This window comes from Hypomesus transpacificus, chromosome 25, assembly GCF_021917145.1.
Source record: "Hypomesus transpacificus isolate Combined female chromosome 25, fHypTra1, whole genome shotgun sequence".
NCBI lineage: Eukaryota > Metazoa > Chordata > Actinopteri > Osmeriformes > Osmeridae > Hypomesus > Hypomesus transpacificus.
In genome coordinates, this window is record NC_061084.1 from 5,502,843 (window position 1) to 5,526,060 (window position 23,218).

General features: G+C 44.7%; 2 protein-coding genes and 1 non-coding gene across 4 annotated transcripts; 2 read left to right on the plus strand and 1 right to left on the minus strand.

The window, feature by feature from the left end:
• Positions 1 to 1,478: 1,478 nt before the first annotated feature.
• Positions 1,479 to 10,290, minus strand: trmt44 (tRNA methyltransferase 44 homolog). The gene is made up of 11 exons (XM_047049178.1): positions 9,876 to 10,290; positions 9,621 to 9,738; positions 9,224 to 9,443; positions 8,994 to 9,062; positions 8,759 to 8,866; positions 8,292 to 8,363; positions 7,338 to 7,444; positions 6,342 to 6,525; positions 5,608 to 5,956; positions 2,563 to 2,679; positions 1,479 to 2,357 (listed from the first exon to the last, which is right to left on the minus strand). Exons 1-11 carry the CDS (start codon positions 10,219 to 10,221, stop codon positions 2,107 to 2,109), a joined length of 1,941 nt encoding a protein of 646 aa, XP_046905134.1. The 5' UTR covers positions 10,222 to 10,290; the 3' UTR covers positions 1,479 to 2,106.
• Positions 10,291 to 12,272: 1,982 nt separating this feature from the next.
• tnk1 (tyrosine kinase, non-receptor, 1) lies at positions 12,273 to 20,980 on the plus strand. 2 transcript variants are annotated; one of them, XM_047049108.1, is made up of 14 exons: positions 12,273 to 12,353; positions 15,120 to 15,308; positions 15,559 to 15,629; positions 15,722 to 15,916; positions 16,063 to 16,215; positions 16,624 to 16,901; positions 17,648 to 17,774; positions 17,897 to 18,043; positions 18,270 to 18,364; positions 18,850 to 19,068; positions 19,266 to 19,339; positions 19,520 to 20,022; positions 20,124 to 20,219; positions 20,456 to 20,980. In XM_047049108.1, exons 2-14 carry the CDS (start codon positions 15,146 to 15,148, stop codon positions 20,603 to 20,605), a joined length of 2,271 nt encoding a protein of 756 aa, XP_046905064.1. In that variant the 5' UTR covers positions 12,273 to 12,353; positions 15,120 to 15,145; the 3' UTR covers positions 20,606 to 20,980. The 2 variants fall into 2 exon arrangements, with proteins under 2 accessions (XP_046905064.1, XP_046905063.1); XM_047049107.1 differs by having other exon boundaries at positions 12,300 to 12,646.
• A 1,171-nt stretch (positions 20,981 to 22,151) lies between these two features.
• LOC124487213 lies at positions 22,152 to 22,314 on the plus strand. Its single transcript, XR_006958339.1, has one exon. It is a non-coding gene; the product is annotated as a U1 spliceosomal RNA (small nuclear RNA).
• The last annotated feature ends 904 nt before the right edge of the window (positions 22,315 to 23,218 follow it).

The following is a 23,218-nucleotide window of genomic DNA, read 5'->3' on the forward strand; positions in this document are numbered from 1 at the left end:
ACCTTCCTCGTTGAAGGCTCACACTCATGTCCAGTGCGTCCGTGTGACGCACGGGACATGAGTGTTGAGAAGAGTGTTTGAGTTCATTTGTTGACATGAGATTTTCAGTCAGTTCCCTGTATGCTGTACTCTCATCTGCACTGACGTGTTGCTGGGCAGATCAGTTTCGTAATGACACTGTAGCACATTTTAAAGAATGTTCAAAATGTTTTTCGCAGCTTCCCTAATTCTGCAGGGGGAAACCTCCAAAGATACACATGTTGAAATGTGGTCGTAACAGCAATCTCCTCTATATAACGAGCACTAGAGAAACAGCTGTTCATGCTGAACTGAAAGAGGGGCATTTCGAAAACGTCCACAAGGGAAAACATTGCACAAACCCCATGGCGACACACTAAGTAACACATGAGAAACAAGCGAACTTTGTTCCTGGAGAGATCAGCCACTTCTGGCTGACCTAGATACAGGGCTGGGTCAGTTGTTGTTGGTATTGTCACTCTCTCTTTAATATCCCTTTTAACTTGGCTAGAGAGACCGGGTGTTGGTTTCCTCAAGTCTTGGTGGCCAGACACATCAAACACAGTCACACACGAAATACATTCATGGGCCACCCGATGATTTTGGACAGTACACACGCCACTTAATTCACTGCTGTTGTGGTTGGCGTGGTGATGCATTTTTTTAACTGGGCTTGTTTTTGTACATACCATCGGGGCATTGACTCCGTCAGCCAAGTGAGGGGTGGAAATCAATTCTCCTCCCTTCTGGTCAAGGGGCTTGTGAAGTATTGGTGTGAGGCGGGTGTTAACTGATTCATCATGGTTTCTTATTTGGTGTGGGGGCGAACGGCGTGGGTGGTGGAGGAAAATGAGGTCAAAGGGTCATAGAGGAAGCAACAATGGAAAGGTAAGGGGTGTGTGTGGGTGTTTTGGTGTAGCAGGTAGATGTGCATGTGCACCAGGTGGGCTGGCTCAGACTCCTGGACAAATATACTGTAGGCCAGACCGTCAATAGGCTGTTTGTTGTTTTTATTTTTCTGCATCCTTAAGTCAATGTCACTCTGGCCACAAGGGAATACAGTTGGTTAATTTGAAATTAACCTTAGAATGTACCTTTGAACCTGCATATGGATTTTCAACCTTAAGGTCCAGCCCAGGGAAAAGGGAAAGACCAAAGCATGTGCTGCCTGAAGTCAATAACGATGTCTCTTGTACGGAGAGAGGATTGAGTTTTACAGATGACATCGATCCGAAACGTTGACGTGCCCGGCACACTCGAAGGCACTGCCAGCTCAAGGTCAACCTGTTCCCTGGTTACGTGTTGTCACTATGTGTCACCATTGTTACAAAGACATTCTGTGGTAACACAAATAAGTGTCACGGCTGTATTTGTTATTTGTATTATTTTGGACTCAGTGACCCCACCACCCCCCACCCCCCGAGACCCCCTGTAGGCCTCTCCCCTCGTGACCCCAGGGTGGTCCCCGGAAATCCCCAACCATCTGCGAGTGACATTTGAGCCATTGGGCCAGGTCCAGCGGGGGAAGAAGAGCAGAGAAGGGAACACAGGGAGCACCACACCGGGCACACCCCCCAGCCCGCCCCAAACCCTCAACCTACCCACCGAATAATTCATAACACTAACATTTACCCTGCTAAGTCTCTCTGTCCTTCCGTTGGTTTGATTTGGACCTCAAAGCGGCCCCGAGTCTGTGCCAGTATTGTGGGGTCTATTCAGCGTGGCAAAAATAGCATCAAGAGAACCTCTTATCTTATTTGGGATTTTTATTTGGCTCCGATCTGTACAAAATCAGCAGGACCGAAAAGTGAGGATTGTCCGTGGATTTACTATGCAACAAAAACGCCCCAGTGAATCGCACGTTTTCTGCAACAGTCCAAAGAATTGAATAAACAAATGATGAAATAAAAACACTTGGGAGTAGTTGACTGCCGTCTTAGTCCTTCACAATTGATTATTTCTCTTAATTAAAGTAGTCAGAAAACCATCACTAGATGAAATAATTGCCATACTGTACAGTACCATTAATGTATACAGCTGAAAAACGAAATCCTCATCAAACACACACAGCCATAGGATCTTGTCCAATCAACAAGCAAAGGTCTTCAATTTCTTCAGTGGTCTTGTGGAAGCTCGGAGGTCATCTAGGCCATGTGCGAAGGCGCACTCCTCTGCCAGCCGGGGGCATCCTTGAGGGTGGTGTTTATGGAACCAGCAAGCCCTCGTCTTCAGGGCGCCAGGGGGCATAGGCTTCCTCTTGGCATCAGCTGGGGTGCCATGGCCCCTGGGTCTGTAGGTCTGGGTCCTCCAGTCCCTGATATGGACCATTCCTCCTTCCACTTAAGATAGCACCAGCAGAAAAAGCTAATTACTGTTGGGGCCAATTACTGCGCTACACAGAGGTCCGACATTACTGCAAAATCCCAGACTCTTAACAATTACCCTTTAACTGTATTTGCCCTCGGGGGAATACATTTCTTGTGTATAACAAGACAGTGTACTGCACGTCCTAGTTGTCTGACTGCGGGGGGGGGGGCTGGTTACCTCTGAAGACCTGGTGGTTGTTCCTGAGCAGCGTCTGAAGACCCCCGCACTCCTTCTTCAACACCTGCAGAGTCTCCTGCTCCAGCATTTCCGCCACGCCTCGCACCGACAGGCTCCCTGACGGGGAGACAAAAGAAAGACCCCCGGAGGAGGGAGGGAGGGAGAGAACAGGTGGACTTCAGATGAAAACAAAATGGGAGACGAGGGGGAAGAAAGGAGAGGGATCGAGTCTTGCTATTCTGCTCTTGCCACCACATCTTTCTTGTGGTACTTCGAGCTAGATTGAGTGTTTTTTGGTTTAAGGCAAAGACTTTTCCGTTGTTCGAGCTTGAGAGAGGTGGATTAGAACATAAAGAACACGTGATTTTGGAAAAGGGAGAAAGACATGGGATGAATGAGGTGTTGCAAAAAGAAACCTTGGTCAAGTCCTTGAAATGTCATCATCCAAGCTGTGAAGTTTCCTCAATTGGTTCAACATTCATAACAATCAAAGAGCCTATCATTACTGACGGACATTTTAAAGTCTGACTGACTGTTGTTCCAAACCAACCACCATTTACTCACTTGTTCTGTGATTTTGGATACCATCGTGTGTCAGGAAGATGAGCAAATTATTAAAGGATTAAACGTTAAAACAAGCCAAGTGGTTTAGCTAAAGCCGCTTGCATTGGAAAACTCAGGTCGCTATGATACTGTAAACTGAGAAATAGATTTTCAGTCCAGTCCACACTGCGGCCAACCTTTCAGTTCCATTCCATGAAAAAAAAGGTATTTCTGGCTCTCATTGCCTCCCAGTGGAGAATTTAATCTGCGTTGACCTTTGGGTAGTTTAAATGACAATCTCATTTTCTCTGGCATATGGGAGTGCAATTCCCTCGAAGGTTTTTGCCCGTTCTCCTTGTTTTCTTCTCGTTTTTTAGGTCAGGGTGTGTAGGAACACCATAATTACCTTCCAATTCTCACACATGCCAGTACCCTGCAACTAAATTACCGCCCAAAACCTGTCAATCAATCATTAACAACCCCTAGCTACCCGGTTGTCTTTTGCGGCAACGTCGTTCTGTTGCATTTGCCTTAAAAAGTAAATACGGAGCGCTAATAGGTCCAGGCCTAGTGGGCCTATTTCAGCATTCACCTGGAACAACAACGCAGACAGCATGCCAGCCAGAGTGTGAACACTGTGCAGACAGCAGTCTAAGAGGCCAGACGCCAGTAAAGAGAGCTCCAGGCTCTAATATAATATCAATACAAGGTTCAGACTTGGCCTTTGGAGACGGGTACACTAATGGGGATTAATGGCATAATGGGACTATTGACAACAACGTGAATTCAGCCTTGTCTTGGACTGCGAACGATCTAGTGATAGCGGCCAACGCTAACCTACAATTATGCTGCCCTCCCTGGGTACAGCCTTACTTATGATTGATTGCGGAGATGGAAGTGTTTATGTTGTGCTTGTGTTTTGTACAAAAATCAGGTAGAGTGGAGACAAAGTGGCCACAGGAAATGCCAAGTAGGGAAAAACACACATAGAGGAGCACTCAACATTGACAAACTATGTAAATTCTATTTCTGGAGATTTTGAGAGTGGGAGGCCTGGAAGGTTCCCAACACAACTTGTTTGTATGGAACAGGGAAAAAACATTTGACTATAGACTTACCACAAATAAGCATAAATAAATACATAAAACATATGGCACGACACCTAAGGTACCTAGACCATTCTTTGTTAAACAGAGAAGTTCCATTATTTAATAACCGTGTAATAAAAGCGTGAGGGAGGAAATATCCTGTCAAACTTGCATGAGCGCAAGTCAGTCGGAGCCTGAATACCATCAATACAACATGGCACAGAGTCACCCGAATGTACCCGTCGTCTTCACTGAGGGGAACCATAAGATAACTAGTAGGAATAGCTCAACACAAATGCGTTCTCATGCATAAATCATGGATCCCAGTGCATTATTCATCTTGTCCTCTCTTATCCTGGGGTTCTCTCCCTCCCTCTCTTCAACCTGTTGTTCTCCCTCTCCACCTCTCCCTCTTTGTAATTCCAGTCCTCACAATTCCGTTTTAATCAGGGTGGACTTCATCTCCTTATCTCATCCATCGTCTGTATTTCTGTGTGTGTGTGTGCGCGCGCGAGCATGTGTGTGATGAGGGTCCCGAGGGTGGTGATAAAAGAGATAGGGGGTAGTGTCTACGTGTGTGGGCCTGTGTGCGTGTTTCGGTGGTCTCTGCGCGGTGTGACGCAGGAAGAGGCTGGCAGTGGATGAAACAATGACAGGGTTCAAAGCAGGGTTACCCAGAGGACTCCCTGTTGATGCTGAGGGACGGGGGGGACGGGAGAGAGCAAGGGAGAGACAAAGAGGGGAGAGCAAAAGATGGAAAGGACAGAGAGGGAGCAAAAAGGGCAGGAGAGAATGTGTGTGCGTGTGTGTGTAAGTGAGTGAATCTGAGAGAGAGAGAGAGAGAGAGAGAGAGAGAGAGAGAGAGAGAGAGAGCGAGAGAGAGAGAGAGAGAGAGAGAGAGAGAGAGAGAGAGAGAGAGAGAGAGTGTGAATCTGAGAGAGAGTGTGAATCTGAGAGAGAGAGAGAGAGAGAGAGAGAGAGAGAGAGAGAGAGAGAGAGAGAGAGAGAGAGAGAGTGTGAATCTGAGAGAGAGAGAGAGAGAGAGAGAGAGAGAGAGAGAGAGAGAGAGAGAGAGAGAGAGAGAGAGAGAGAGACTAAAAACAGAAGGTTCAGGGCATGACAAACTCGACCATGAGCACAGAGTGCGCTGGAAGAGATAAAGTACAGATGGTAAATGTCCAAACTCATTTATCTCCATCTTAGGCAGGTGCATGTAAACCCTTGCCGCCCTTCATACTCACTCGAATGAATCATGAAGCTCTACCATGCCTTTAAAACCCCAATGATCCCCTCAGGACCATGACATCGGAATGAATGTCTTTAATCCAAAACTTCTATAATAACACCCTGTAAAAGAAGATTTATGTCTAACTGAACAGGACACAATTTTTCTGATTTCGATTTTTTTTTGTACCTCCTCGGTTCCAGGCGACTGGAACCCCCCCGTCTTCGTCCTTGGTTAACCCCAGCAAAGCATTAGCCACCCGTAGGACCACACCATCTATGAAATCCCGGGGAAGGGCGGCACAGTTCCGAACCGTCTCAACCCTCTCTCGGGGCTGGAACCCGGAGCCCCAGTCATTGTCATGGGATCTGCAGGCCTCTGAATCGTCATGGCCATTTTCCATTTCACCTCTTGCATTTGACCCTTGACCCAGGGTCCCAGAACGAGCCTGGCGACTCTGTATGTACAGGGTCCTGTGCTCCTCTGCCTGGTGCTCGTCTGAGCGTTCATAGGTCCTCGACTTTCCCACCAGACAAACCTGCACAGAAACATTCAACAGTGACAATTATAACCTTTTTTTTATGTGAGTAAGGGATCTGGTAATGTGGAGAACTAGGAACAGAGTACGCATATGACATTCTAATCTTAAGAAAATGGAAGTAGAGGAGAGTAGAACTTTATTGTTTCTTAGGGGAAAATTGCACAGGAGCGTATAGGCAACAATAAAATAATACAAAAACATAATGTACATAAGTTTGCTTGTAAAATCCTATTTCTGTGTGCCACTTTTTTCATGTGTACCTTAAAACCGCCTTGGGTAAATGTTAAAAAGGTTCAAATAAATTGTTGTGAACATCATTAAGCATGACATGGCATGAAAGGAGGATGCCAATGTCTAGGTTTCAGTGTTGCTGCCAGCCTACCCGCTTGGTGGAGGGGATTCTTAGGCAGTCTTCCTGGGTGATAAACCCACAGGCTGTGCTGACCTCTGTAATGAAGTCAATGTACTCTTTGTACTGAGACTTCTTACACTGTCTCCTCTGGTACTTCCCGTAAAAGTCGAAGAAGCAGCAAGGCAGGACAAAGTATCGACAGGAGTAAGACGACCTGGGGTTGAACATAAAACACTCGATGATTGACATGTTTGGTTTATCAACTTTGTTTGAGGTGGGTTTAGTCATTTTTGGGTTCAATAACACATCCAAGCCATGATGTCTATGAATCACAGCCCTTCCCATTGGGTCGTAGTGTACATCTAAGTAGAGTAGAGTCAAATAGTGTAGATTTAGATTAGATCTAAATTGCTTTGATCTAAACAGTGTACATCTAAATAGTATACATCTAAAGAACTTTGATCTGAATAGTGTTGATCTAAAAAGCGTAGATCTAAATTTACTGGATAGGTGTAGGAAGAATGCTGCCAATGAATGAGCTATAAGGAGTCAAGGTGTAGATACCAACTGTACCATATTCCTCTACATATCCAGTCCCCTTTAATACATGCACAAGCTAAGTGCAAAGACATGAACTCCAAAGGTTCCATCACATGAGTCTGAGTAAACTCAGTTCTAACTGTCGAGGGAGCAGCGATTCCTCCTGAAAGAGGAAATAAGAACATGAGCAAACTGTTCCTTGGCATTAACCACCACAATCCAGTTAGAACTGGGCACTTCTAGTCCTTGGTTATTTGCTACACTTACTTGACACTACCCTACTCTGCACGTCTGCTAAACGAATCAACGTAGTAAATGCACTGAAGATTCAAGAGCCCAAGCTCAACATTACCCTCAGGTGGCCGGCACTGCTAATTACACGTCACACACGTCATCATCACCACCACCTTGTTTTTTAATTCAAACTCGCAAGACATCAGCTGGCACTCAGGCTTCTTGTCTAAAGTGAATATGTCGATGACTCACCTCGCCGCCATCACAGGGATCCACGGCGTGAGCTCGTCTGAGTGGTTCCCAATCAGCCAATCTGTGGACGGGAACAAGAAGCTATCGCCGGGGGTGATTGCGGTTTCCTGAAATAGAAACAACCCCCTGAAACCGTGAGAGCTTCTCCAGATCAGAGGCACACTGGCTGTAATTACATTTTGAATCGTTCATTAAAAAGTGCTTGTGACAACCTGCCTGTATGGGAGGGAGGGGGGGACAGAGGGGTGTTCTAACTTTGAATGTAGCAAGTGTTTTGTTATGATGTACGTTCATTTTGTGTCTGGGTGTTTGAAAGTGTTGAAGTTCAACACTGGGATTGGGATTCCAAATTTGGAAGATTGCTCGAAGCGATATCCCAAATTGCACACGTTTGGATAGTGTTGTTGCAGAGCATTCACGTAAGCTACAACAGTGAAACTAAGATACGGTAACAACCCCCTTCGAACACTAGCTAATCTTACTTGCTTCCTTGATAAAGCGGTAAACACGAGTTTTTTTGTTTTATTACAACCAGGGCAAAAAGAATGAGTGAGCAGATTTAGACAGAACTCCATCCCCTTGTTAAGAGTACAGCGTGCCCCTGTGGGATGAATCAGCCAGCCATGTCCTCCTCCCTGGCCTTAACACAGTGAATAATGGATGGTGGAGAATACGCAGCGGAGTGTTGTCAAATGAAAGATTGAAGCCGACAAGAGGCAGGGAAAAGTAAAGAGTGGGCATACGTAAAAAGGGGTTCCCTATATTTGTGTGTGTGTTTGTGCTCATGGTTGGGAATGTTCTGTTGATGTTCAAGTTTCTTCTAAGCTATACTACTAGGTCAGTCACTACACTTGACGTCAAATCACGGCATCACAGTTGCGTACTGCACAATTCGATGCCATGAAGTGTCTATACTATATGTATCCATCAGGAAAATGTACTGAACTATCTCACCTCTAGAAGTGTTTGGGGTCCGTACATGTCCCAGATCTTCCTTCTCCGCACATCGATGCCCTTTCCAGGATGCTGCAATACAAGCAACCATGACGGTCAGTTCATAATCTCTTCATCAAGCCGACAGAGTCTGGTTACAGCCCTTCTCTTCCCACACAGCCACTGTGTGTAATTTCAATTACATCCTCCCAGGACCATGATTGGATGATAGGCCTGTATGAGATTGCTGATTAAATATATGTTTCCAGGGATTAAATCCTCTCACCTGCGTCAGACGACCACCGAGTCATTGATTAAGTGTTCCAATGAACATTTAAAAATTAAGTCTTTAGCAACAGAGGTCAATTTTCCACATGAAAAGTTTTTCGGTGTTGACATTCAGGTGCTGTATACAGTATATATATATATATATATATTTATTACATGAGCATGCAAGGGAAGGCTTGTGGGCTGACTACTATACATACTCCTTCGTTGGTCAGTATGTGCACCAAAAGGCCATTTCCACAGCCAAGATCCACAAACGACTGTTTGTCAGTGAGGCCCTTTTCAGATCGCTCCTCGCCCCAGAGGACCTAAAGAACAGTGAAGAAAGCTATTGTCCTCGTGATACTTTTGATATACTCCCACTGGCATTCACATAAATATGAAATATGAAAGCATCCACTTAGAGATGTGCTGCCAGAACTAAGCTCAACCTACCAGAAGATAGGTAGCGATGGCAACGTCTTCATAGACAAATTTCTCTGGGTTGGTCACCTCAGGCCAGACCTGAGGGAACAGGTACAGAAATGGCTTCTTAGTCAACAACTCTCAGAATAGGACTGGCGGCGTTTGAGACTCACACCATGTTTCCATGTCAGACCGTACAGCACATTTGCTAATATCTTACAACGATTTAACACAATTTCTGATATACATATATGTTTTACCTTGACCATATCCCTGTATTTGTCCTTTAGTTGTTGGTACACATAGCTGTACTTCTCTACAGGCAGGAGAGACAGGGTGCTCTTGAACTCACTGGTCCTGCTCTCTGTGGCCCAACGCACCAGTCTGGGCAGGAGCTCTGTGGAGAGCCAGGGTAGCTTTGGGTAGGCCACCCCATCCGAGAACCATTCTTCTGGCCTAAGGATATGTAGTCTCACAACCCTGGGAGAGGAAAGGGGTGGGGATTGTCTCACGTTGGATAAACTTTTCACATTCCTTGTGTCCTCCAAAAAGATCCTCATCCCTCGGGTCATCCCAGAGCTAGCAAATGTTAGAATATAATTTTTCATATGATCATAGATTAATAATAACGGACTTTAGCATCGTTATGTGACTCACCATTCATTAGAGCTTGGAGCAAGGAGCTGAAGCTGATATATGTTGCTTTTTCTATGAGATACCTGTCCCTCTGTGTCCTCTTCAGTTGGTATGAAGGTCACTCTTTGAGTGTCAAAGTCTGGAAACAGTATCATAATAAGCTTACACAACTGTAATGTAATAATATACAAATGTATGAAACAACACTATCCAAAAACATGATTTAAAAGGCTTGCACATGATTCGTTAGTCTGGCTATCATTGTCAAGTCCTTACCTCTGAGTATAATTTCTTTATGTGCTGTTGTCCCATAACAATTTACTTTGGGGATTATTGTTCTAACACTATAAGACCATTGTCCTTCTTTTCCACTTTCAAATTCACTATCACTGGTTCTCAAGAAAGTAAACACATCATTGGATTCTGTGGTATCTTTCTCTTGGCCTTGTAGAATGGGTGCAAGTTCTGTTAAGTCCACATCCTTCCTCTCTGTCTCTTTCACTCCGCATAAGCGTTTGTTCACAACATGAGGTTTCTTTATCCACACCTCCACAGCAGACCAAAATCCTTCTGGAAGAGTCTTGCACTGATCCGGGAACTTTAATTCAAATAATGTTGGCATTGTTAAGATATAAGACCACGGCTGAGAGTACCATTACGAAGCCAACGTGTGTTTACCGAAACATTTAACTTCCGGATACATTAAAACAGCCAAACGTTTCAAAATAAAAGTCAAGTAGGCTTTCAAAAGTTTGATAATTTAATGAATACTTAGCTTGAATATTTTACAATACAGGAATACATTATATATTATGTAAGTCTATAAAACAACAAAACATAACTATTGTTTGTTTTATGTGTACCGGGCAAGAGAATGGCGTCATGTCAGTGAACAAAACTGCGTTTACAGAAAGAGACAGGAGAGGGCGCTACTGTTATTTCTAACACCACTACTCTCAAAACTTGGCCTACTTCCACTACTGAAAGTTTTTTAATAAATGTTAAAAAATATATATGTATGTATTAATATGCATTGAAGACATACATACACACAGTGAGAGACTGACACACGTACACAATGTAGACTACACGGGCCACATTCACTTTTACATACATTAAACTGAAGGAGAAAATACATAGAGTATTCATGGAACACATGGAACAAAGAGCTTGAATGCAATGGCATCTTTTCTTGAATTTAAAACATGAAGCAGCTTTGTGGCTCTGTGCCTTGTTCACACCCTCACTATATTAAAAACATTTTCCTGCAGAGGCGGTTCGGGGAAGCTTGGACCCCCTTGTACCCCCCCCCCCCCCCCCCTAAATGTAGAGTCAGAATTATTATAAACATGGTATTTTGCCTGTTGATGCAATGAAGAAAACGATATGGTTAGGGGTTAATGTTTGCCCCAGCTTGCCCCCATAATACCCCCCCCCCCCCCGCCCCCCCAGATTAAATGGTGGAAGCTCCCCTGTTTTCTTGACAAGTCTTTTCCCAACGTGCTAAACATCTATCCGAAACTGCACACATTTCTAGAGGAGCCACTGGAGTGACAATCACATTTCGAGGGGTCACCATGGGCCACCCCCTAAACACGTCTACAGGGACGCTGATAATGTTTGTATCGACTGTAACCGACTGTAATCAATACTGCATGTGAGTGAGAGGTGCTTGTCATGTTTGAAGCTCCTCTGCTCACCTCCAAGCCAACCACATACTCTGGGAGAGATTCCCACGCTGACGCCTTGGTGAATTTTTCTTGCACAAGACTGTTTTAAGTTTTCTAGATCATCTCTGAAAACTTTCAGCATCACAGTCTGAAGTTGACAGGTTCAGCAATTCAATTTATTCTGTGAAATGTAATATGATGTAATACAACATTACGTGCCTCCTGCCCCCCACTATCAACACACACACACACACAGTGGTGTATTGGTTAAACTCTGAATCCATAGAATCAGGCATTTGCATGCCATTATTTCAGGTAACACAAAATAAACACTTTCTTTGAAATGTAAAATGAACAGCCACTCCTGTGAATAGGACCTTTACAGTCTATTTTAGGTGTAGTCAAGTGAGCAGAGGTTGAACGAATGTGTCATACTGTACCAAGAAGTACAAGGTACAGGGGAGAGGAGGCATGCCTCTAATATAGGGTTAAATTTACATTCAAATTGGCGGCCAAGTGAGAAGTAGAAATCTTGCCAGACCGGCTTGACTGGTACATAGAAAGAGAGCGTGTCGAGAGTTTTCTTTGGCTACTAGCAAGTTTCGGTATCCAAACACAACCAAATAAGTTCATTTAGTAGTGCAGGAACATCGCTTCTTTTCTCAGTGAAGTCCTTAGATAGAATTGTGAATTCATGCTAAAATTTTTGCTCCAACATATTCTTTTTTAATTGTAAAAGGATGCTGAGTTCCTATCTAACCAAAAAGCAAATGCAAAATTAAACTAAATGTAACTGTGACAGTATCATTTTGTCCATTGTGAAAAGCAATTTTATGGCTAGTAATTGCTATTAACTATGAACGATGAAGTTGTTGTTTAAGATAACTAATTCTACAGTTTGTCATTTGTCACTGTTACAACAAACCACTTGTTTAATATCAAGTGCAATAAAGAATAAAAGTCTCAAACAGACTACTTCCGTGAGTTTGACTGCTACAATACTCTCCAGTCTCCAGTGATCAGTCATGTGCGCACAGGTGGAAGACTGACAGGGGTGGAGTCTAGGAGTCTAGCAAGGCAACAGGTAGCTCGAAAAGATTTCCGTGACTAACAAATGTATCTAAAAACGTTTTGTAGACACCACGAGACACTGTATGCATAAAAAAGAACTGATAGAATCGCGTTAATATTTTATCAAATATATTTTTAAACATAATTTTAACTATTTTTAAGCCGTGGATGAGTCGTCGAGTCTACGGAGGTTATGAGACAGCAATGGCTAGAAGGGAATGTGTGTTCTATGTAAATACGAAATAACTGGGATCATAAGCGAGATTATTCCTTGCTTTTCGTGGAGTCATTAACCTATTGTTGGCGGTATGTATTTACACTTACCTGTCTTAATAAATGAAACTTTGGTGGATAGATTTATACTAGCCTATCAGCAAGTCAATTCCCTATCTACAAAATAATGACTGTTTCATTTCACTGGCCTAATTTGGACATGATGGCTTTGATCACTTTAAATTTATATTAATTTATTGAGGCCAGATTATTGTTCAGTGTTATAATTTCTTATTGAAAGTACTAATTGGATCTCATAAGGAATCAGGCCTACATGTGTCCTGACAAAAGTGAAAGTTGTCTCATTGAGTGCAATGCCAGTCATTTGCGTTGTGGGTGTATTAGAACCTGTGCAGTGTCGTTTAAGGTTAGTTTTGCAATTGATTAAGTGGTCATGGCAACCTCAGTGAGGTATATCATTATTAAATTAATTATAGACTACATTTCTCAACACAGCATTGGTCAGACATTGTTAAAGACATGCTTATTTTCTAATGTGGATAAGCAGCAGACTGTCAAGAGAAGTTATACAAGTAGATTTTTATGCTTTGTGTGCCAGGCTTTTTGTATGGGTGTTTCTTATCAAGGATCATGTTTCCAACGTTTTTTCAACTTCTTGGGTTACTCTATAAGTTGATCTCCTTTGATCTTGTGCACTCACCCTCCAGCATAGTTTGAAACCTAGAAATGTTCAAATGGACTGCCAATGTGAAATAAATAATAGTTTAATAGGCCAGGCCTTGAAAAACGATTATCCAGTAGGTGGTTAAAGATTTCCACCGTGTGTACATAGGGACAACTGACCTCAACTCAATGGCATGAAACAGACCCCTCCAATGTTTACTGGCTCACATGCCGACACGGCACAACTGTCCCACCCAGTATGTTTTCAAATGTGTTTGGGTGTGGACGCAGAAGTAGTCTTGGGTAATTCCGTTTGATGAAGTTTCTGTCTGGACTAGCCCCATCTTGCATATGTCTGTCTTAAAATCATTGTGGGTGGGGCTGTCAAGGAGAGATTGAGAAAACGTCAGTCTCGAATGACATTGTCAGGCTCGGAGTTTTCCAGGACAACAAACGACACATGAATCTGACAGGCTTCTCCTGACTCATGCCCTACCAACTACTCCAGCTGATAACACTGACTGGCTGTTTTATGACTGCTGTTGCCTGAAGCAGGCGTACACAGACAGAGGTATAATAGCTGACATTTCACAGTGACAGGAGATCAATTATGTGCAGAAAAGGAAACACAACCTGGAACACTGATAAAAGCTCAAATGTCAGTGTCACATATACTGCGCATTAGAGAGCGTAAGCAGGGTGCAAATTACAGGGGGGTTTGGGGGGGTCTGACCCCCTTAATTAAGACTTGGACCTCCCCCAAAAGGGGTCAAAACAACAGGTCGGGGGGGTCGATGCACACCCTGGAGAAGTTGACCCCCCCCCGATCGTCATTGTATAATTCGCACTCTGAGCATAAATGAGACCGTTCAGGGTCCATGCTTTAGCTTATTCAGAGCCATAACATTGTGCCAGTATTTCCTTACAAAACACGTCTTTAATGTTGGGTTTGAGCATCTCTTGGTTTCTATCCTTTGTGTTTACGTAATTGCTGAGAAGAACAGGTTGGACGAGTTAGTCGACCACCAACCATTTCCTATCTGGGTTGGTGATGTTGTTGAAAGATTATTGTCGCTGTTGACTGATTCACCCATGCGTGGCCAAGTCACCCTTAACTTCTGTTGATTGAGCTATTCTCTCTCTCTCTCTCTCTCTCTCTCTCTCTCTCTCTCTCTCTCTCTCTCTCTCTCTCTCTCTCGTGTCCTCGATCTCCTAGTCCCTCCTGTTCCTCATTGTGAGCTCTGTTGTTGGGACTACAACCTCTCTGTTCCTGCTGCCATGGAAGTTAGGATGGCGTCCATGTTGTCTAGGGGGGGATATCACATTAGCCACAACTCAGCTGACATTGTACTTTTCTGGCAGGCGTCAATTTCTCCCCACAGCGAGGCTTCCATGTTTTTAAAGGACACAAAACAGAGGTTTGATGGTTCTAGACAGATAGGAGATCAGTTTGCAAGGTTTATTCTTGTGATAGTGTCAGCATAGTTACAGTAAAACAGGGAAGCGTTTCATTGCATAGAAACACCATCTCCTTTGGTTACAGCTCTCTGGGATTTCTCTGATCTGCTTCCAATAAACAACTTGAGTGAATTTGGAATGATATTGTGTGTGTGTGTATTATATAGTATCTTTCTAAATATGCTGAGTTAAAATGGCACCGTCTTAATTTGAGTTCAACAGAGGATCTTTGCTGCCTTGTCGGGAATAGAACTCGCTCAAAACATTCATGATAGAAGAGACAGCAACAACATTGTCCAACTCTATTCCGGGAATGTCACACGAAATGAGACATCCTCTGTGCTTCTCCAGTCTCATCGGTCAAGGGCCGTGTATTTCCCCTCCCCCCCTTCCTCCTCTCCTAACCTTTGCCCTTTGGCCCCAGGCTGAACTGCGCTGCCGGTGCAGGTCATGCTGATGGACAAGGACACACAGTGGCTGTACCATCTCCTGGCCGAAGTCCAGTTGGAGAGGTTTTACCTGCGCGTCCGCGACGGACTCAACATCACACGGGTCGAGCACTTCTCCTACGTGAAGGAGGCTGACCTGGAGCAGATAGGCATCAGCAAACCAGGTCGGTTAGGTCTTCGAATGCTGAGCAGAAACATTTGGTTTTCTATCATAGGATGATGTACATGTTCTTGTATTCAGCTCCATATGTGCAGCGTGGCTGTAGAAAAGGGTGTGTAAATCCTGTTTATGTTTGTATAAACATATGAATTATTATGTGTGGCCTCTGAGAGGTGTTCATTAATGAAAGACTTGTTTTTCTTTCGTGCAGTATGTTGTGTGTTATGTATAATTGGGGTATTTTCTGCATGCAGGACAGAGAAGACTATGGGAGGCTCTAAAACGCTACAAACTCAACATGCGACCACGCTCATGGATGACCAAGGTAGAAAAACTCACTTCTCAACCTCGAAAAGCGCCATATCTCTGGGATCAAAAGGTTGTGCAGCACATTCATCCTTTTCCCCCCATATCCAGGTCTTCAGTGGGCGTGGTCCAGAGGTTGGCGACCAATGGAGTGCGGGAGCGCCCAGCCAGGGCCAGGACCAGGACACAAGGCGGACCGTGAGCTGTCTGATCCAGGACAGTGACCTCACCCTGGGAGAGAAGCTGGGCTCTGGCTCCTTCGGGGTGGTGAAGAGAGCAGAGTGGCACACTCCCACCGGGAGAGTGGTGGGTCACTGGGCTCGGCTTTGAATCCAGTCCCCCCCCCCCCCCCCCCCCCCAAAAAAAAGAAAATCATCTTGATTGATGAATTTGATTCATCTTCGTAAGCGGGGTTTATTTGCTGAGTTATGTCTCTTCTATGGCCATGACAGTTGCCCGTCGCCGTGAAGTCTCTGCGTAGCAGCATGTCGAGACAGACGGACACGCTGACAGACTTCCTCCAAGAGGTGACCACCATGCAGTCCCTGGACCACTCCAACATCATCCGTCTGTACGGAGTGGTGCTGACGCAGCCCCTCAAGATGGTAGGAATCCTACTCAAACGTTCAGCTGGGAGCATATAGCTCTCAGGTCAGCTGGATTCTGAATTTAATTAATACCGTAACCAGAATTAGCAATACTCAAGTGAGTTATACTGTCATCCTGCTTCAGTCTTATGTAAGACTGTGTTACATAAATGTTATTTTCTGTTGGTAATCTTGACATACAATTACTATGTTGAGAAGACTATGAGTTAAATAGTTTGAGTTGATTACAGGATCACTGGGAAACAGAGCACTTACAACATCTAGTATTTGAACTAGGGGATAGTAAAGGGGATTAGTGGATCTATATCTGGACTCGGAAATCTCTATCCAGTTTCCCTACTTCAAAGGTACAGCGTTATCCAAACATCCTTGAGTTGATTTTGCCTTTCCTTTTACCATCTCCAGGTAACAGAGCTGGCAAACCTGGGCTCCCTGTTTGACACCCTGCGCTCACGCCAGTACGAGTACCCCCTCGTTCGCCTCTGGCTCTTTGCCACCCAGATCGCAGCCGGTATGGAGTACCTGGAGGGGCGCAGGTTCATCCACAGGGACCTAGCGGCACGGAACGTCCTGCTAGCGTCCCGGGAGATGGTGAAGATCGGGGATTTTGGGTTGATGAGGGGCCTGAGCCAGGAGAAGGACCACTACGTGATGAAGGCACACCGACGGATCCCGTTTGCATGGTGAGGAGATAGGAAGCGGGGGGAGGCAGGAGGAGGAGGCAGGAGCAGGTGGAGTTGGGTGCAGGGGGAGCAGATATCAGGGTAAGTTGGAGGATACTACGACATGAATCATGTCCAGGACAGAGGCTGTAAGGCCTATTGCAAAGGCTCTCTGAGGTGTGAAGGTTTTTTTTTCCCCCACCTTTTTCAGCTTGAGGTAGGAGCTCATTTTTACAGAGAACAAAGGAAAAAGAATGAAAAACAAGCACCAAAAGCCATTGCTCACCTTCTAGTGGTTCATTACTTTAACATACATACCCTTGTCAGCTCCCTTCCTGGCTCCAGGCGCTGGAGTGAAATACAGCTCGACCTGGACACCCTCTGTTTGACCTGCCCATAGTTAGTCACTACAGATGAATAGAACATGGGAACAGTGCATTGGTTGAAAAGTGACATGAATAGAAGACTGCTATACAAGAATCAACATGAATCAAAATAGTAATATGAAGACAACAGTGGATGATATGACATAAGAACATAGGAATAATAAAAAGGTAATATAGATTAAGTATTAAAAAGCATACCTAATCTACTAATTGGGATAACATATGCAAATAGTAAATCATATTTTTACCACTAGAGGAAGGGCAGTATTGTGGAGAAAGGTTGTGTTGTGGATTATTTAGCTTTGGAGACTTGTAGCCACTTACCACAAAAGCTTATGAGCCTGTCTTGACTAAGAAATATTCCCTTTATCCCCTCTCCAGGTGTGCCCCAGAGAGCCTGCGTGTCGGCTCGTTCTCTCATGCGTCTGACGTGTGGATGTTTGGGATCACTCTGTGGGAGATGTTCACCTACTGTGAGGAGCCCTGGCTAGGCATGTCAGGCAGACAGGTGTGTGGGGAGGTTTTAACTGTGTGAGAAAGCCGTCGTTGCAAAAACGAGGATTTATTCATTGACTCGACATTGACTTAAGGCGAAAACCATCTTTCGAACTCCCCTCACGCTGTGTCCAGATCCTGTGGAGGGTGGAGCGCGAGGGCGAACGCCTTGAGCGGCCCCCGGACTGTCCCCAGGAGCTGTACTCCGTCATGAGGAAGTGCTGGGCCTGCACCGCCACCGACCGGCCCACCTTCTCAGATCTGGTTACGCTGGTGGCAGAGGTCGGTTCACCAGTACACCCACCAGTACTCATTAGTACTTGCCAGTACTTATTAGTACTCACCATTACCCATTAGTCCTCGCCAATCGTCACCGTAGTAACACCACTTGTTGCTGGGTGTTCTGTGTGGTTGTGCATGTCGATCCAAATGCTCTACTTCTGTTTTCTCAATCTCTCTTCTTTTTCTATTTTTGTGTCTTCCTCCATCCCTCTTCCTGTCTCTCCAGGCTCAACCCATGGAGGTGCGCGCGGTGAGGGACTTCAACGAACTCAAGATGCTGCCCTTGCTGGCCAACGACCCAGTCACCGTCATAGACCACGGGTGAGGAGGGGGGGGGTCAGCCTGTGAACTGTTCTACTTCTTAGGAACATTCCAGAACCAGCGCCTCACATTCTTTCCTCCCTCTCAAGGAGGGGGTTTGGTATTAAGCATGGGAGGCATTTACTTCTGATGTCTGAGAGACACAGCAGATAATGTTCTAAGCATACACTGAAATTCATGTGGGTAGTTCCATGTCCCAAAATTTTACATTAGTCGGCAGATCAAGAGTAATTTGTAAAAGGAAGGGTGAAGAAAAGCTGAGATATTGTCAGGACTGGAGTTAAAGGCTGCGTTCTAGAGGGCATGGGCAATGTGGAGGTCAACAGCCTGATGGCATGTGTAAATAGCAGCTATTGTGCATTTCATGTTTTTTTTCTGCTTCAATTTCTCTCATACTCCTCCTACTTTTAATCTGCCATTGCAATATGAAGATAATGTGAAACCACTTCCTGTGACCTTCCCTTTGTCTTCCTGTTCTCCTGCAGCCTGGAGCTGTGTGAGTGGAAGGGCCAGAACCAGAGGACCCTCAGCGTCGGCTGGTTCCCCCCAAGTCTGGCTGCACCCTCAGTCACCACTAGCACCGCCCCTGGTCCAGGCCCTGCCACCGCCCACATCTCTGCCCCCTTGAGGGGCAGTCTGCAGCACACAGGGCACGGGGACTCCCATCCCGACCGGAGCTGGGGGACTCCCGAACGCCTGGAGGAGTAAGTATATCTCTCAGTAAGCTATCAAACATGGTGCCAGTCAGAACGGACTGCTTTTGCTACGGGAGACCAAAGTAAGGTGTTTTACAGACGCCATGTGCTACAGAGCACGGAAATCATTATTTACAAATCCCTGGTTTGCAGATTTAGATTCAGTTTATGTTGCATGTTTACATGTGCTTGTGGTTTTGTTACAGCAATGGGAGGTGGAAAACTCCTCTAGCCCACAAAGAGAGAGACAAGGAAGGCTCAAATTTACAGAGCATGGCAGGTAAACCACCACTTGCATACAGATCACACCAAATGGCATCCCAATTAGGCATCTTTTTTTCCCAGAAACTGTTTTAATAGTTGCCTAAACCTGTGTACTTTTGTTTGAACTTCTGCACGGATTGATGGATGGATTGATTTGTTACTAGAAGCTATAATGCCTGCATCCTTTCCTTCCAAGGTATGTGTCGGAGTTTGGAGTCTGTCCTGGGTGAGTCTAAGAGTAAAGGTCAGCCGGTAGGAGGGCAGCGTGTGGACCCCCGTAGACCCCTCCCCAACACTCCCATGACAGCTCGCAGCGTGGTCACGCAGGACCCCCGCAGGTTCAGCGAGGCCAGCATAGCCCCTCCTCCACGCCCACCACCCCCAAACCTCAAGTGCCTCAAGCCCCAAATGGTGATCCGAGACCGGAGGCCGGCGGTGAATCCAGCCCCAGGCTCTTCCTGGCCTCCACACCCTCAGCAGCAGCAGATACAGGTGCCCCAGCCCCCACCTCAGCCAACCATGGGCATCAGCAACCTGGTCAAGATGGCCCACATGGCACGCTCAACACCGCAACTTGATGACGGTGCAGACAAAGAGAAGGAGAGAGAAAAGGAGAGAGAGAGGGAAAGGGACAGGGAAAAAGAAAGGGATCGGTACCCACCTCAGTTGCAGAACACCAGGGAAGCAGTCGTTTCACAGGTATGTTTGAGATGTTGGTTAAAGATCATCGCTGTTTGATCTGTAACATGGAACAAGCAATTTCACAGATGTAACTCTGTTTCTCTGCTCTGGTTGGCCAGGTCATGGAGGCGGTGCATGGTGTGACCATTGAGGAAGTCCGTAACGCACTCCGTCGCAATGAATGGAACCCACTCAAGGCTGAACAACAGCTTAAGGTTGGCATAGAATTCAAACATTCATTACATCATATTGTGTAACAATTTCTTTGTGTTTGAGTCGGGTCAATCTAAGATTGTATTTTCTCCCTTTATATCTCACACTTTGATTATTAGATATACTAACACATTTTTCTCTAGTTACGCAGAAGACCCTGTTATCCCCGAAGGACTGTAAAATTGCAGCATGTATTTTATCAAACTAATCTGTTACAAATGATCTGATCTCCTCTTAGATGGAGCAGCTCTACTCTCTGAGTCTGTGTACCAGAGAGGACTGTTTTAGGATCCTGTCCAAATACCAGTGGGACCTCCAGCTGGCCAGCCGTTACCTCATCAAACTGACCAGGGACGAGAGGGTTAATGGGGGACCGAGTGAGAGATAGAGGCAGGCACCACCTACCAACTCAGGTGGAAGGACACTAAACTAAATGAGGGAGGTTTAAGGAACTGGAAAACAAGAGAAATGGAGGAGGAGGAATGAAGAAAGGACTACAAACAGGCTGGAGTACGAAGAAGATAAAAGCCTGATTCCGTCTTTTGTGTTTACTTTTATTTAATGAAGAGACAGGTGTATCCACAGTTTTCTAAAACATATATCCTGATAGATTTGTACATATTTTATTTGTCTTAATTGTGTTTGAATAAACTGTCAATGCAGGTTACAGGACTGTAAAAGGTTGGAGGTCAAATGGGCCAAAAAGAAACCTGAGGCAGAGGTTTTCTTTCCTCCTAATTCAATAAAGACGCATTTAAAAGTATTTTAATTGTAATATTTTGTCACCTAGAATTTGTAGAACAGTAGTGCAGTGTGACTCCTGCCCAGTGCTGTGATGAATCTCCTTTACAAGTACAAAGAACAACTTATACTATTTCTAGTGTTTGCACTGTAACTATTCACTGCTATAGCCAATCATGCTACAAAATAAGGAACAGCTAAGTTACAATGAGAAACCAGGTGCCCATATGCCCTTACCATGCCCTTACCTACCGTCATGTCCATGTCTGACAGGAAATGTATTTTAGAATTTCAAGGACCATTTAATGTATCTTAAAATACCCACCAGAGGGGCATGTCGAGGTGTGTTCACTGTGGGTTCATCTAGTACCTCCCCTCCCAAAGTGCCATATTATCCCCGATTACATCCTGCTAAATTTGTATCATACAAGAATATGTTTGATTGAATAATTAACCCTATAAAAAGTACAAATCTAGTACTAGTTCAAAACTATTGTATAATTGTAGTTTTCCTCCTCCAGAGAACACCATCTTCCCTCGAGGAGAGGAAAGTGGTGAACTCTGGAACCAGCTTTGCTCCACCCTTGTTTGGGTCACTGCCAAACCATAGAATCGTATATGCTTGTTCTAGTTAAGAAAAGATTAGACAGGCTTTTTCCTCAACACACTCAAAGTATCAAAGCTCAAACCTAGGGTCCGTTCTTTGCTTATTACATCCGAGATCAAATGGCACATCCAAGATTAAATCATCTTGCTAATCATGATCTGGCTAATTAGGGTCTTCGAACACCCCTGTTCTTTATGATGTAATAAGCGACGTACGAAGAACGAACCCCAGTTTCGTATTAGGTGTATTCGACTTCGTGAAGCGCCAACGGCGCGGACAGCCGTCTGCAGCCAGCTGACTTGAAGCAGCCAATGGCGTTCACTGCTTCAAGTCATCCAGCTGCATGAAGTCAGCCGCTGTTGTTTGGGTAACATACTGCAATGCATTGTAGGTCAAGACAAAAGTAGATTTAATGGATGTTTAAAACGCAGCCAAAAGCTATTTCTTATGGTTATTCGTGTTTCAAAGAATGGTTTTTTGGTGCCTTTCACCTGCGCTGGTAAAAGAATAAAGAAGTAAATGTGATCACCGTCATTGTATAGGGTACGACTGGAAATCACTACCCCACATTGCACCACATAATATCATACTTACCTGGCAGGGGTGACACCATGATCATAGAGGTGGTTTACCCAAGTTGAGGCTCAGCCATTGCACTTCGGCTGTCTGAAGCTTGCGAATTTCCCAAATGTGGAAATCTCGACTGCATAATTTCTGGTAGTGGGGGACTGCGTTCGCGCTCTCCCCTTAGTCAATGTAAATATTAAGTTGTATCCGAGAATTTCTCCACTCCCTATTGAGCAAATATGTACCGAAATCTAATGCAGATGTAAATTATTTTTCGTGCGATACATGTTGTTATGCCTGGTCCTTGCGTTGTCTGGACTTAAGAATTTCAGTGCCCAGTCTAACCTTGTGTTGTTCTGTGTACCTGACAAATAAAAAACTTGAACTTGAGATAAAGAGTTCCGCTGGGGGTGATCGCGGTCAAGTGCAATATTAATGGAAGTCTAATGGAACCAAATGGCTACATTTGTCTCTTTCGTTTGATTGTCGTTGAGAAATCTCAGATTTGATTGTAGTGCATGTTCAACATGGATTATAGGTCGAAAGCTGAATGAAGGAGTATTTATGTCCTTTTAATTTCTTACAGGATGAGTCGCTGTTGCCCACAACACGCTAGCATTCTGCTAATGAATGCTGATTGGTTAGTGAAGGACTGACTACAGAGATCCATCAGAGATCCAGCTTGATGGCATCCTGAGCGGAACCAGAATGTCAGAGCATTAGCAACATTAGCAACAACATTAGCAAGCCTAAACTGTTTCTAGCATACGGACAGGGAGAGCCTAACCTGTCAGATGTGTTGTCAATGCGTCGAGAGAATAAAGGAAGTGACTAGAGCTTGCCGTAATGCAGTATCTCTGGTCGTAAGATGTGTATGACGTCATTGACATTTTAAAAGGCTTTTTAAGACAAAAAAGTGACTTTTAACATATATAACTCCCAGCGGTGTGTATATTTTTAGCCTCCCCTTTCGAATTTAACATTACTAGACAAAAAAAATGTATCCTGAGAAAAGTGGATTTTGAGGGGTATGGCTCCATAGACCTCCATTCATTCTGCACAGGACCGTTAGCGCCCTCATATGGA

Bases quoted from the DNA above. Each gene is read 5' to 3' on its own strand.
- trmt44 (XM_047049178.1), bottom strand. From the start codon at position 10,221: ATGCCAACATTATTTGAATTAAAGTTCCCGGATCAGTGCAAGACTCTT. The intron at 7,445-8,291 runs GTGAGATAGTTC...TTTCTATTTCAG, and splicing joins GACCCCAAACACTTCTAGAG to GAAACCGCAATCACCCCCGG. The intron at 2,680-5,607 runs GTACAAAAAAAA...TCTCCCCGTCAG, and splicing joins AGTCGCCTGGAACCGAGGAG to GGAGCCTGTCGGTGCGAGGC.
- tnk1 (XM_047049108.1), top strand. From the start codon at position 15,146: ATGCTGATGGACAAGGACACACAGTGGCTGTACCATCTCCTGGCCGAA. The intron at 15,630-15,721 runs GTAGAAAAACTC...CCCCATATCCAG, and splicing joins CACGCTCATGGATGACCAAG to GTCTTCAGTGGGCGTGGTCC. The intron at 20,023-20,123 runs GTATGTTTGAGA...CTGGTTGGCCAG, and splicing joins GGGAAGCAGTCGTTTCACAG to GTCATGGAGGCGGTGCATGG.